This window comes from Chaetura pelagica, unplaced genomic scaffold, assembly GCF_000747805.2.
Source record: "Chaetura pelagica isolate M959 unplaced genomic scaffold, ChaPel_1.0 scaffold135, whole genome shotgun sequence".
NCBI classification, from domain to species: domain Eukaryota; kingdom Metazoa; phylum Chordata; class Aves; order Apodiformes; family Apodidae; genus Chaetura; species Chaetura pelagica.
The window spans coordinates 3,356,647-3,371,883 of NW_009953649.1; the positions used below are offsets into that span (position 1 = coordinate 3,356,647).

The 15,237-nt window shown below is 35.3% G+C and overlaps 1 protein-coding gene across 1 annotated transcript in view; it reads right to left on the reverse strand.

The window, feature by feature from the left end:
- ADGB (androglobin) overlaps positions 1 to 15,237 on the reverse strand; it is an 89,283-nt gene that overhangs the window by 14,185 nt on the left and 59,861 nt on the right. The window contains exons 29-32 of the mRNA XM_010000011.1: positions 9,852 to 10,039; positions 8,945 to 9,129; positions 4,599 to 4,798; positions 3,379 to 3,490 (exon numbers count right to left, since the gene is read on the reverse strand). Coding sequence (XP_009998313.1) covers positions 3,379 to 3,490; positions 4,599 to 4,798; positions 8,945 to 9,129; positions 9,852 to 10,039 — 685 coding nt within the window. The remainder of the gene's footprint in view (positions 1 to 3,378; positions 3,491 to 4,598; positions 4,799 to 8,944; positions 9,130 to 9,851; positions 10,040 to 15,237) is intronic.

Sequence of the window (15,237 nt, forward strand, 5' to 3'; positions counted from 1 at the left end):
GCCAGTACTTTTGAGTTAACTTAGGACAACATATAAAATACATGCTGCAATCAACATTCTGTGTGTGCTGATGATTCAACTCCGAGTTGTGACAGTTACACAATAAAACTACTGATCTTACTACAAGAAAAGTATAACAAAACCCAAAAAGGCAATAACTGAAAATATGTGCAAAATGAATCCTAAAATACTTTTGTTCGTACAATCAAGCAACTTGAAATGACATTAGCAGTTGTAAGACTATCTGCTATTTTTTCCCCATTTACACAAGATTTATTATCCAGATCTTTTTACTATTTTTCCATTGAAGTCTTGCCCCATTAACAATGGAAGGAAAAAAAAGAAAAAAAAGAGAGAAAAGAATGAAGACTGTATAAATAATACTCTATCAGGAACTTTCTAATTTCTTTGTACTTGGCCTTTCCTGGTTAATGCCATTTTAATGTTTTGTTTGTGCAATGGGCTCTTTAATAAAACATTTAATGAGATTTCATATATAATAAATATTACTAAATAGCAGTAAATAAATAACCTTTGCTAAGTGTTCTTTTTACAAGTACTGCCAAACTGCAATATTAAGGATTTTGAAGGAAGAAAAGAATAATAAACATCAACAAATACAAAATTATCATAACATCTGTATGCTGGAGAACTTACTCTCTTCAAAATGGTCTTAATAAATATTTATAATAATGGTGAACATCAATAGTATAATAGTACAGCCATCATTAAAAGGGAGACTAGTTTAAATCACTTTAGTAACTGCTACTACAAAGGTAAAATATGCTTTTGCCATGATAAATTAACTTTAGTATAAAACTAACTCTGGATGGCACTGTTGTCTTACATGAAAAAGTGATGCCTGAAATGGTGAAAATCTGCTGCCGGAATTTTCCACCTGGCTTACTGCAGCTTTCTTAAAAATCACACAGTGAGAAGATGCCTTTTTGGTTACATGCCAACATTGCTAGTATATTAATTATGTCTTTGACAGCTGGTGCTGGTAGCTTTCCATGGTAAAACTCAGTTTTCAAATTGCTTTTAGACTGGTTCACAATCAGAAAAAGACACAAAATTTAAATGTTTTTTTTCCAAAATGCTTACCTATAGTAAGCACTCCAGATAAACATTGCTGCTAATAGGGGTACATAAAAAAATGTTAAGTAGTAAACATAGCAAAAGTTGGTGTTTAAACTTTATGATACATGTGTTGAAATTGCTGTTGCCCTGAGCGATCTGTTGGTGTTCTTGTGTAAACAGAAAACTCAGTAAACAGAAACACTCAGTTACTATGAACTGTGAAATGGATTTGGGTTACTTCGAAAGGCAGCAATTTTGAAAGGACAAAGAAATCACAACATTTAAAAAGAATCCTAAGGGAGAAGTGCTCATTATCACTGACTGTGGCTCAAGACTGGCTGACTGGAAATAAACCACAGCATTCAGTTAATGTCTCGATTAACATGGAGAAGGGCAGCTATGAACTGGAATACTGCTACCTTGAACTAAACATGAGAATACTGATGACATTGACAAGCCTCAGTAATAACAGCTGAGAGCTACTGAAGAAACTAAGAGTTTAAGTGACCTCCTTTGACCTGCAGTTTTATAGACCAAGGTGATAGCTGTATGAAAGGATATACACCACTACTTGGTGTGTTAAATGCAAGCCCTGATTATGTAGCCAACACAGAAGCACACTGTAATAGTATGTCTGTGGTAAGAAGTCTATCATTAAAGGGAAAATGAGGAGAATTAAACAGATTCATCTGGGAAGAAAAGATGATTTTGTGAAGAGTTTCTCCTTATCTCATACTTTGAAAACTGAATAGTAGAACTTAAATATTAATGACATGGGAAATTTGCTGAATGGTGGAAAGTAGTCTTTTGGGTTCTGCAGAAATCTAGGGGCAAGACCACAAGGGAATCAGGTGCCCATGTGTGTGTCCTGCAGCCTCAGAAGCTCATATGGGTTCCAGGGGTCAGCTACTGGGCAGACTAGGTTAGGTGTCTAATCTAGCTGCTGGAAGGATCCACCTTACATCCATCCATCCTACACACACACATGTATGTAATGGTCTCAACTGTTGCCAGGGAAGGTTTAGATATTAGAAGAAACTTCTTCACTGAAGGGGTAATTAAACACTGGAACAGGCTGTCCAGGGGTGTGGTTGAACCACCATCCATGGAGGTGTTTAAAAGATATATAGATGTGGTTTAGAACACAGTTTAAGCACTGGACTTGGTAGAGTTAGCTTAATGGTTGGTAGAGTGAGGTTATGGTTGGACTCACAGTCTTAAAGGTCTTTCCCAACCAGAATGTTTGTGTGATTTATATATATATATAACGATATAGATACACATACAGTCTCTCTAATGGATTTCCATTCTGTCCAGCCAGAGAGTGTGGAGGAGGATGAGGCCAGTAGTGCTCCTTGTGTTTGTGCGAGTGCTCCGAGTGTCTGTTTGCGATCTGTGTGCCTGGCAATGCGTATATGCATGTATGTAGTGTGTGTATGTGTGTTGTGTGTATGTGCCTGCTGAGACCACATCTTCAGCTTTGCTAATGGCTGAACCTGGGGACATGGAGTGGCAGCAGACTTGCCTCTTGGGCTGTTGGATCTAGCTTGATACATTTTCCTCTAACATACTTAATCTGTACCATTCTGTGTCAGCTCCAATGGTAAAAGGAGAAGTTTGTATCTAATTTCTAAGATATAGACTAGTATTCTAACTGCTTTTAATGTGGGTTTTGTTTTGGTTTTCTGCCCTTAACAAGATATGCTAAGAAAGTCCGGGGAAAAAAAATAATTAAAAAATACTGCAATTTTTCTGTCCCCTTCTTAGCTTGGATACACAGCCTGTGCTTGGGGCCTTTCCCAGTCTTGCCTCCTGCTTAAATTCTTCTCCCAGCAGTACAGAAGTACATATCCCAAAAAAGGCCTTTTTTATCCCAACTTGGCAGTGCATTTCCTAAAACTGTCAGCAGGCATGTTTCTTTAGTTTCAGGAGAAACTTCTAAGTTTGGATATAATTTGTCAGGGCTCTGTGCCTTCATAAAACACTGTGTCCGTGTCTCTGCCTGTAGAAACAGTCATAATTCTACAGCTGTTCCAGATCACTACCAAAAGCTAAGCTCCAAGAAGCTCAGGTGAGTTGTGCAGAATATGCTTTGATTTCTTTATAATTTGTGAACGGATCATGCAATCAAACTTCTATGAACTACAGAACAAAGAGATTTTTTTCTCAGTAATTTCACTCAGGCAGTGATGAAACAAAAACTATCATATGGTCTTGGCTTGTAGCAATATAAAATTAAAAAAAAAAAAATCAATTACACGATGCATTTGACTAAGTACCTACTTAGATCAAACCTGCCCTTGTTTTTATTCTTCTCCATTTCTTCCAGTGCCTGAACAAATTGAAGCTGACTCTCAGTAAGTGGCCAACTATTATATAGCACCAGTGCTTGGATGATATACTTGTGAGACTGAAAGAAAATGCAATGTGTTAGCATGCTGAAGACATAACAATTATAGCAAGCATTCAAAAGTCTTGTAGGTGAGTAAACTGCCAGGTACTGAAATCAGTAAATAAAACACAAAATTAATTTACAAGCTGGCACATTACAGCAGTCACAAGAAGCTTAAAAAAAAATCGTGTTAATCCCACAGATTTTATTTTAATCCCTGTGAAATTAAACAATTACTCATGTGTTTATCAAGAGAAAATAAGCTGGGCTATAAAAAGGAGCTACATTCCTTTAAGATTTCCATGTAACTTCCTTGTGTATGCTTTGTGCTGAAACAAAGACATTTGTCTTTGATTTTAAGACCTACTACAGGGCTTTGAGTGCTGATACTAGCCCTCAATAATGTCTCAATTTGAGGTGGAGGTAACATGGTGAGATAATTTTAAATATTATCTACACTGAACAGGAAAATATTCCAATACACTCTTTAAAAATTGCTTTCCAAATTCTAAAGCCAGTTCTGAGTCAAAGGAACAACCCTGGAATTTATTTCCCGATAATCTGTTTTTTTTCCCTTGGAATGTTTTATCGCAGTTGAACTCAATTATCAGGAAAAATAACAGCAAATTTGGAGATAGTCAAACAAGCACTGCTCAAGAAAATAAGCAAAGATAACTTCACCTAACATTATTTGTTTAAGAATAACTCATTATTTTGATATTCCTCTCTGAGAAATTCTGCTAAAGTAGCAGCTATTGTGCGTGTCACTTTCAGGTGACTGGCAATAGATGCTTATTAAAACTAATAACGATGCCCTTCTCTTATATTATATTTCAAAGAAAACTGATATTGAAGCATCAGGAGTTTAATCTAAGTACTGGCAGTTTTTGGCCCTTAGTTGAAAGTTATGTTATATTTTAATTGGACTTGGCAAATACATGTACATTATCCTTTCTCCATAGCCTCATTCAGAAGCTACCAACAATCATAATTTTGGATCCTGTGTTCTTGCCTCAGGGTATCAGATCTCCACATGTACCAAAAGGATTATCAATACTCATCAGTTGTTTTGTTTGGGTTCCCTCCCCGCCCTGCCCCACGATCTCAATAATTTGGAATTTCTTACTCCTTGTGGACTTCCATCATTATTTTGAAAGTTTTCCACGAGGACAGGTTCCTCTTCTAATACAGGTGGACCTTCTTGTACAACTCCTGACCTGGAAGAAGTTTTGCTACTTGATGAAGATGAAATATGATTTTTTTTTTTTGATCCTCCACTCTCTGATGCCTTCTTTGCCGTACGTTGAATAATCTGGGTTTTGCTTGCTGCAAGACGATAAAAAGTCAGTGTTTGTTTCCAGAAATTCTATGAATTAGTGATATGAGGTAAAGAGACACCTCCAGAAACTGTAAGGAAGAATTAGCACAGTGTGTTTTAGCATGCTGTATTATGCTCACAAGATTCCAATTAAAATTATGCTTATTCTAAATACTATCCTGATTTCCTTCTGCATACAAATAATAAATATCTTTCAAGTAAATAATGAGATACTTGAAAGTCTGTATATATGTCATTGCTGTTTATAAAGTATATATTTTTTCCCCCAACCCTGCACCTCTCTCCTGCACTACCCGCTGTAGCACCATGCTATAAACTACATAACACAGATACCCCTGCACTATGTATGGTGGGATTTTATGGAGCTAACCTAATTCAATAAATTGTACACACCTTCGGAAGGACAGGACAAGTTCATTTGCCACAAGTCTGGCAACTCCTACCCTTACAGAAGTCTCTTATGTCAACCTGACACAGATGATGGCTGACTGAAGTTTAAAGCAAGCCAATCTTGCAAAAAGCTATAAGGCTTTTTGTGGTTTATCATTTATAAAATTATATTTTCTCCTAAGGAAGGAATTAATGTGAAAAAACTGTGAAACCAGGAACATGCTACAGAAGAGCTGTAACAGAAGTAATTAATCCAGAAAACCTAAACTTGCATTCAATTCTAATACCACTGATGTCTATGATACTATCTTGCCTGAATGTCTACAAAGAAAGGAGAGTTCTAAAAGGGAATATCTCATAGAGAATTGAATAAAGGCAGAAATAGCATCTCTGGGGAAGCGACTACTCCTGTGCTATACTAATAGTAGCTGGACCATCAACTGGGAAAGAGATCTTTTTTACTTCACTGAGGACAGAAGGCTTAATGCTTCCCAAGATTTATTGTAGAAGCTAAGGATGATATTGTATCATTGCAACACTTCAAAATAAAAATGTATAGAGTTTCATGTGTGTTGACAAAACATCCAGGGAAGTTCACTAGAGTTGACAAGACTATTAGACCAGCTTCAATAAAATCTTACAGGTGGTGTGTCAGTATATAAAAGCCAAATAAAAGGTTAAGTGTCCCACTAGAAACTCAATGGGAGCCAGGAAATAGTATCCTAAATCTGAATAGCATAAGTAAAAATAATCCCACAAAGTTTTTTTTTGCAGAGGATGCTTCTGACATGGAGTTAACGCAGCTCAGAACGGTGAATCCTTCATAAAAATCATTCTGCTCTTGATGGAAAGATACAGCTCAGAACGGTGAATCCATAAAAATCATTCTGCTCTTGATGGAAAGATGACTTGGCACTGTTTCCCAAAAATTCCCACACAACCAAAATAATAGTTCTAGCAATGGTCACCAGGTGGAGCTGTGACACCAAATTTCTAACTGCAAACATAAATACTCGATTTTTTCCGAGCAAAGCTCTGCCTAGAACTCCTACGTATCGCGGTTCCAGATGCAAACAAATATCTGAATGAGATTTGCTACTTTGAGACTCCGTTGTATCAGTCTGCTGCTATAGAAAATAAAAGGATTATGAGGATTCACTTGTCCTGCTGTGCCACAGGGCTGCTGTGTTTGTATCAACAAAAGAAGTTGCACTTGTAACATGTCAATATGTAATTCCTTCATTTGCAGGTGACTGTTCAAGGTTCAAATCACTGCTACAACTTAAGTAGTAAATATATTAAAAATAAATTGATTGAATGTAGTTTATGATCTATGAAAGACATTTCTAAAACAGCTGGGACTGGAGGTGAATTAACAGATTCTGAGTGGGAAAGGGGCATAATGTTTTACTGGTGATGCTTGCACAACAGTTTCCCTGAAGAATACTTCTGTCAACACAGTGATCAGTTCTATGAGAGGCAGAACATGTGTGGTACTGAATAGGTCTCAAGAGTGAGGATTGTGTCTTGCTTAACTAACAACTCTGGTGGTGATGCTATATTAGGGATTTCAGATTATTCTTATTCTGTCAAAACACACTTTTTTAGAGAACAACTAGAGGCTGAATCTTGTATGAAATGTTGATTGTACAAATACTCACCTGAGCTTGGCATCAGCGTTTATGGAGGTTCCTACATTGTTATCTTACTGGCCATAATTTACTAATACTTTTGACAACAGCAGAAACCCATGCTTTTACAATGCCATAAATTGCATCTGCACAGACACTCAGGTAGGTAATGAGATACTGTCCTACTGGTTATAATGAGTAAATTTCATGATCTTTTCACTAAGTTTGGATGCCCTGAAAGATCTGGAACACTATCACAAAGAAGACATTTTGTGTAAGACAGTCTGCATATAGATAGGAAAAGAATTTCAACATTAAGGCCACTTGGTCCGGTATTAAAAAATAATAAATAGTAAAAAATAAAAGCTGACAGCTCCACAGTCCTTTCCAAATGAGAGATCTCTATACACTAAAGATGGTCTAAAATAATAACACTTCTTTTACAGTAGTTGTACCAGGTCTAGAAACGCTAAAATTCTCTTAGAAATAAAGTACCTTTCATCACCACATTTTCCATTATGATTTCACTGGCTTCACTACTGGATAGGAGTCTGATAGGACAGCCTTCCTATTTTCAGTCAGATTAATTAACATATATTTCATTGAATGATTCACCATAGATCAAAAAAATTTTATATTAGCAGAAAGTATTTGATTTACAGTACATAACAGACAAAAGCCTGAAGTGTGTGTCTGATTTCTGAGGACATTTTTAAAACTTCTTCTAACCTATGTCCCCTGCAGTTTGGTAAAGACAAAATGCCTCTCCTAGTTATTCTTCCCCATCCTCTCCCTTCCAGTCTCTGTTGGAACCCATTTCTCTTCGCTTTCACCTCACTGTGACTTTTAACTTATTTCAGTCTTTATACTATGATCTTTGCCAACAAGCCAGCATGCTGAAAGAAAGTTTCTCCTTCACTTTACTGAGGATAACATGGCAATCTATTTCAAGTGTTTGTGGCCCTTACCCTAAATCTGAACTATTTTATAGCCTTCTTGCTTCTATTTCCCCCAATCTATTCTTAAGTTTACCAATCCATTTCCACATGCCAAAAACAGTAACCAGAAATATCTATGATTATCTTGGCAACTCAGTCACAGAACCATGACAGCTCCTCCATTACTTCCTTTAAAACCACAATATTGTCAGCTGATGAATTACACTTTGAAAGTATGCTCTCCATACTCCCTCATTTTACATTTATGGTAATAACATGGTGCAGCAGAGACAGAAGTCAAAATGTTTCATAAACATGATTAAATTAGTAATTTTTACCACAAAGCATTGGAAATTTAGATAAAACATTTTTTCTAAAGGATCATGTTATGAAAGACAGTTCAAAAGTATGGAAGCTGGAGGACATCTCTGGAGATCATTTAGTTCAACCCCACTGTTAAAAGCAGAGCTAAAGCAGGTTGCTCACAGCCACATCCATTTGGGTTTTGATTATGTCCAGGGGTGAAAACTTCAAAAACTCTGGGCAATCTGTTCCAATGTTTGACACCCTGACAGTAAAAATGAAAAACAAAAAACCAAAACCAACTCCCCTCCTCCAAATCACCACTTCTCATGCTTAAATTTTATTTTTTATATTTAAGTTTGTGCCCACTGACTCGTCTTGTCACTGGGCACCACTTAGAGAGTTTGGCTTAATTTTCTTTGCCTCCCTGGCCCTTACCCACAGGGTTTATATGGTGCCAGGCTTGGCCATAGAGTCATGATAGTTTGCTGGACTACACAGTCAGATCTAACTGATGCCAGGTGGCTTTTTGTTATGGACAATCACTGGTTTCAACATACTTTTAGAAAATATATGAATTTTAGCATACTTGGGAAAGGTGACCTTTGAACAAGCACCGGTTCTCACTTTTCATGAGAGCTGAGCTGACAAGGCTGCAATGTACTGAATGGCACTAAATTATAAAGAAAGAAGGAAAAAGAAGTCTCAGCACTCGTTGCTTAAAAATGGAGCTGATTTCACTGAATCACAAAGCAATTACAGATCCATGGAAAAAGAAGGAACAAAATATTTTCTGTGATTACCTAAAGATACTGTAAGAATGCATATCACTCAGTGAATAAAATTCTTAAATAAGGAATACGATACTTACAGTGGGAACTCCAAGGTGGTTCATTACTCAAGAACTTAAAAGCAGGGATGACTGCATGGCCCTTTCCAGTGACACTCACCATTTCTTCCTCATTGTCTAGTACTTGTAATTTAATGAACACATCTGGTTTAGATGTTTGTACCTGCACTGTAGCAATATGCGATGCTGTGACTTTTACTGAATACCTAAAGAAAGAAAAAAGTTATAGCAATATAACCAGTTATGACAGATTATTCTTTTTTTAGGTCAATACCTTAACATTGTCTTAGTCAGGGTCAGTTCTGAACTCAAACTTAACTAGAATAAACTGATTTTAATAACCTTTAATACATTAAAATTATTAATAAGAATCAAATAATCACATTTTTATTAAACATTTTCTCCTAAAAGGTTCTGTGTGCTAAAATAAAATGTATATACATTTTTCTGACAACACTGCAAGATAGAAAATGGTTTTGTATTTCAGAAAAGGAATTTTTGCATTTTTTGACTTTTAATTAAATCTTTATCTGAATAGGTGAAAAAATGCATCAAACTTTGTCTCCTCCCAAACAGCAAAATCTCAATTTTGATACATATTTTATCCCCCAAAGTACTATGGAATTTCAGGAAATTGAAATAGGGATAAAATTTCAAGACTGAGCATACAGAAATGCAACATACTGTTATTATGATTTTAAAATTATAGCCTGTTATAATCTGTTCTTCAACAAGCAGTGGCAATTTTCAGCAAATAACACTTTCATCAATTATATGTTAAATTTGATATTGCACAATGAGAGCCCATAAATTTTATATACTTGGCCTTAATACCTTCCCCTTCTAAGAAAGGGGAAATAAGGTACTTTTCTGTCAGGACTGGTCCATATAAAATCCAGAATTCAATCATTCTTCTCTCAGGATTTACCTGAACATTATATGCTTGTCATTGGGTATGTAATACTCTTTGATTTCTTTAGTGGAATAGACATTGTTTACAGCCTCACGCGAGAGGAAGGGAAGTGGCCTGTGAGACCCGATGAGCCGGAGCCTCCACCTTCCAGCTGCCGCAGGGTGGTCACGGGTACCTGCTTCAGCCATGAACGTGTACCCTTGCTGGAAGGAGAAAAAAAGTCACCCGGACTTCACTTGGAAATAACACTACTCAACATGCACTTACGACTTCACACAACACACTTTTTGTCCATGTTACACTTAAGATGTTCTTCATGAGCAAAAGACTATATAGTGCTATTACTGTAGAGCTATATAGTTCTATTACAGTCTATATTATGAAGAATAACATATTTCAGGAATTTATATTTGGCAAAAAGTTACAGAGCAAGTCAAATCCCATCTCATCTAACTTCAAAGGTGGCCTTACTTTTAAGGTCAGGTACAAGCAAACCCCTGAGGTCACTTTCTAATGAAATAATTTGATTATTCTAAGCTGTTTAATAAAGTCTAATTTAAAATATATTAATAAGCTTCTATTCTTTCATTTAAGTAGGTGCAGTACTCTATTCTGAAAAGTTTTCTTATAACATGACTTAAGTTCAGTGAAATGTATTTTCTCAATGAATTTTCTTCCTTTGTACATCATACTACTATGCAAATAGCTCCCAGATAAAACATGTCTATACATCTCTGGGTTCTGTAGTATTACCAGTCTTTTTCTTGTAACACTGTTAGCAACATTAACAAGCCAAGCCTTTTCATTTGGTACAAAATATTTTTTTCCCTCTTGATATCTGTATGTGGTGGCAATAGTAGAAGTAGATATAATGAAGGAAGAGTTACGGACTGAATAAGCCATGAACTTTCACTCCAAGTTCTGAGACAATCACATCAAACTCTGCTATTGCTGGGAATGCTCTGGCCTCTCTGCCAGTTGTTAAAATGTGTATTGTAAAGTACTGATGTATTTGAAGACTGCACAACTATTTTGAGATTATAGATGTTTTTAACTAGAAAGGTAGCCACAGTTGAAGATAAGGAACCTAATATTTTGGCACAAGACATTTATCAAAAGCTAGCAGTCTTCACACATATGAAAGCAAAATTAGATAAAGGTAAAACCTAAACATGAAAATAACTGCATTCACTGATAAACCAGAGATCTGAAAATGTCCCTCCATGCTGTAGGCACTGTGAAACCACAGGTGAATGCAAGTTACTTCATGGAAGTTTAGAGATCAGATTCATGTGGTCTTCAAATCTGAGATTAAATTAATATTGCTCCTACTTTTAATAATGTAATTGCAACAATGGTATTAAATGTCAGGATATTGTTCTTATTTTATGAAGGTGTTGATTTAGCAGAAAATATTTCTAGTATTAAAAAAATAAAATTAACATTTAAAAAATTCAATACACAATTAATAAGCCTGATGCAGATTTATCTGCTATTTATAAATCCTGAGAAGAAGAATGAGAAGAATGAGAAACCCTAATATAATTTAAAAGGTCTCAAAATTGCTTTTGATTTTATATTTGAAAAAATAAGGCAATATGAATGTGTTAACTTGAAAAGCAGGGGCAGGAAAAAGAGATATAATGAGTGCAATGACCAATTGCAATGTAACAGGGGAAGGGACAAGATTAAGTACCCTCCTCAAATAGTGCAAACTATGCCTACCAACTTGCTCTTTCAAACATTAAAACTTCATGTTCCACCCAAGAAATTCTTCAGAATGTTTTCTCTTTTCACAGTCTTCCACTACATTTCAGTTGAAAGAAATTAGTATTTACTGGTTAAAGAAAAAAAAAAAAAAGCTTTGTTGAAAAATTCTTGTAAGAGTTGTGATTTCAGAACTTGTGATTTCAGAACTACCCAATAATGCAGGGTGGTGACTTCAGGACTATTGAATATTTAGAATAAAAGTAAAATAAATTATTTGTAATTTCAGTTTCTGCAATTGTAACTGTAAGACACCTTAAACCCTTTAATCAATGCACAAGGTAATAGCAACCATTTAAAGCTACCATTCAGGAGCACTCACTTATTTAAAAATATCTATTTAAGCATAAAGTCTCCCCCATTCTTAACAAGTACGCTCGGAAACGGAGAGGAATTTAGTCAGATATTAAAGTGGTTTCTGAGAAAAACACTTTCTGTTGTATACCTATTTATAAAGAGAAGGTTATGCAATCTTAATGTTCACTAAAAGTATGCTGAAAATTTAGACATGACATTAAAAAAATTGTTCAAGTGGATAGTTTCTGAATACTATAGGCAATTAGAAAGCAAAATGCCTGAATTTTGCAGCTGGAAGGAACACTGAGTAATCATCAGTCACTACTGAGAAATGAACAAACGGGTCTAGACAACCTCATCAGATTTATGTCTCTATCATGAAAACCTTTGCAGGGTTTCATTACCTACTTAGTAAGCTGTAACAAGATACCTATCTACAGAATTAGAGAAGGCATTGTTTTCCAATATGTTACCTAAACTAGGTTTCTGGTAAAGTGAGGTGATTTCCTTATGTCCTTCTGTGACTAGTCAAGAAATCAACTGATCAGTGCCCTTGCTCAAATAGACTTCTATTTTCTAGATTAAATACATTGTTAGTAATTATTTCTTTGTTGGTCAGCTGAAGCCTGAGGAATGCTTACCTTTATCATTTTTTACAATCTGTTCAAAATACTTGAGAATAATAGAGTAAAATTTAAAAAAACCAAACAAACCAAACTGTACCCAGCTGTTGAAAAAATTACCATGGAAGAAGAAAATTTAATGCAAGAAAAAAAATAAAATCGAAATAATGCAAAGCAAGTAGCTACTTTCTATCCAGATTGCAACATCCACAGAAAGAACAGAGACATTATTGCTAGCGTGCAGATTTATCCTTATTGTCAATCATTCTGAAAGAACTATGATGTGGGCCAGGAGTGTCTGAAGCAGAATAACTATGTGTTGACAAGATTTCTTTTTAGCGCTGTAACAAATTGCCGATTCATATTTTTGAAGCAGAACAACTAACTGGTAAGTTTATCTTAAAAAAAAAGAAAAGCCTTTTTTTGCATTAATATTGACATTTAGCAATCCAGACATACTAAATAATTTATTGCGTGATGTATTACATTGTTGACTATTTCTTACAAAACACTTAAAATGAAGGGTAACATGAAAATACTCTGTATTCTGTGTTTCATAATAACTATGTCTTGTCAGAATATCAATAGAACATTCAAAAGCTTTTGTAGGTCCACTGAAACTTTTATGATCCATTTCAAAATGGGAAGAAAACAGGCTAAATTGTACAGTACTTATTGAGAAACTCAGTAGCAGTGATTAAGAAATGTAGTTTAAGAACCAGTACAAAAATACAGCATACCTGCACAATTCTGTTTTAATACTCTTAAAAAAGAGTCACTCTTCACCGGTACTAAACTTAAATATTTTAAAATCTGTAAGTCATGAGCTTAGAGGATTAAAAAAAGTCTGTTTTAAGTGGGGACTTTTTCAATAAGGAAGGACAGGAATAAAAGGGGCCATTTTCACTGAGGCTATAACATTATACCCATGAAAAAAATACATTATAATTGAGTGTATAAGGTGAGGTAGCAAATCACAAAAAAATAATTTCAAATATTGAAACAAAGTGCTGGTAAAATCTTATTTAGAATATTGTGTACAATCTTGGACATCTTTATTGATGAAAGATATGTTAAATGGGAAGAGGTTTGAGAAAGAATTGGTAAACTCAAGGAAACAGAAAACTTGCCTTACAAGACAGAACTAAACAGTTGGTATCCTGCTAATGCTGAGATGAGATCTGAAATAAACCTGAAGTTGTTATTCTTTCCACAACTCATCATTTTCCTGAAAGCAGTAAGTGGCATTCATCACTGAAATTTCTTTTTGCATCCTGCTACTTGCTGCTGTTGGGTTCCAAACAGAATTTCCTGTTGGGTGGAATCCACATCCCACCTCTGAGGATCCTAGGTTAGTTTTGAGAACTTAAAGAGCTTGTCTGCAACCCTTTTTTAAAAGCATGTTCCTGCAGCAGTAGCAGTCTTTATCTGTCAAATGCAGCTAATAGTCACAATAAACACTAGAGCTCTTTCTAGGGAAAAGAAAGTAATTTAAATGCAAGTTACAAAATAAAGACAAGAAAACTGCTACAACAGTGTTAGACTGTAACTGACATCAATTCTTTGTTATTGACAGGTGGAGACTGAAGACTAAAATGTGATCTTGTCTTCACTATCAGGTCAACTGTGAACCTGTGGCTACAACAGTCAATATTAAAAGTAATATTGAAAAGGTAAGAGGCAAGCTGGCATAGGCAAAGAAGTAGTAAATGTTTATATAGACAAATAAAAGTTTAGGATTAGATAGGTCTGATGAACTTCTGTCTGAAGGATAATTAAATAACAAGGTTAAAACAATCACAAAACTTTAAAATTATGTTTTTTAACTTATGGAGGGCTCATAAGGTACTGAAAAACTATATAACTACAATACTATATTTCTTTCAGGTGGAAAAAGGTATATAGAAAATGATCAGTGTATCTCCAATGAAAACCATGAAATAATTAATGAAATTTACAGCCCCCTCAACATAGCAGAGACTGCAAAAACCAACTCCTATTAAACCAATCAACTTCTTTCTATAGGAAATGAGAATGAAGGAAACACCTGACACTGTTTCTCTCATCATTCTTCTAAGCCTAAGGAAATGCTGAGCGAAGAAACTAGGGGGGCTGCTGGACACATCCACAAAGCACATATGTATGGCACCTTCTGGAAAAGCAGGGTGCAAACAGTGAAGTTCTGATTCTGTTCAGTATTTTCATGAGTAATGTGGATGATTGAATGGAGAATTTACATGTTTAATAAATTTATATCACAAACTATGGAGGATTGTAACTTTAGAGGAAGAGACAAAGAATTCAGGATCATTTTAAGCTAGGGAAGTAGTCTGAAAAAATATCATTAAAATCAATAGTCAAATACCCTATATTTAGTCAAGAATAATAAACAACAGGATTCAGCTCTTCAGGAAAGCACCATGAGTCAACAGTGGTGTTGCAAAATAGAGCAAGCATCACACTTGGACATATTAGCAGAAGTAAAGCACACATGGCATATAAATTAATTGTCCCTTATTCATCATTTTTATGGCCACAGGTTAGTTCTTGGTGCAAAGTTTACTGTGCTCAGTGTTGTACATGATAAAGAAGAAAATACAACAGGAATTGGGAAAACTCTGGAGTGAATAAACAAGGTAGAACATGTGATTTGCAAGGAAAGACTGAACAAACTGTCTTCTTTAGTCTAAAGCTAAAAATCCAGGAGGAGGGGA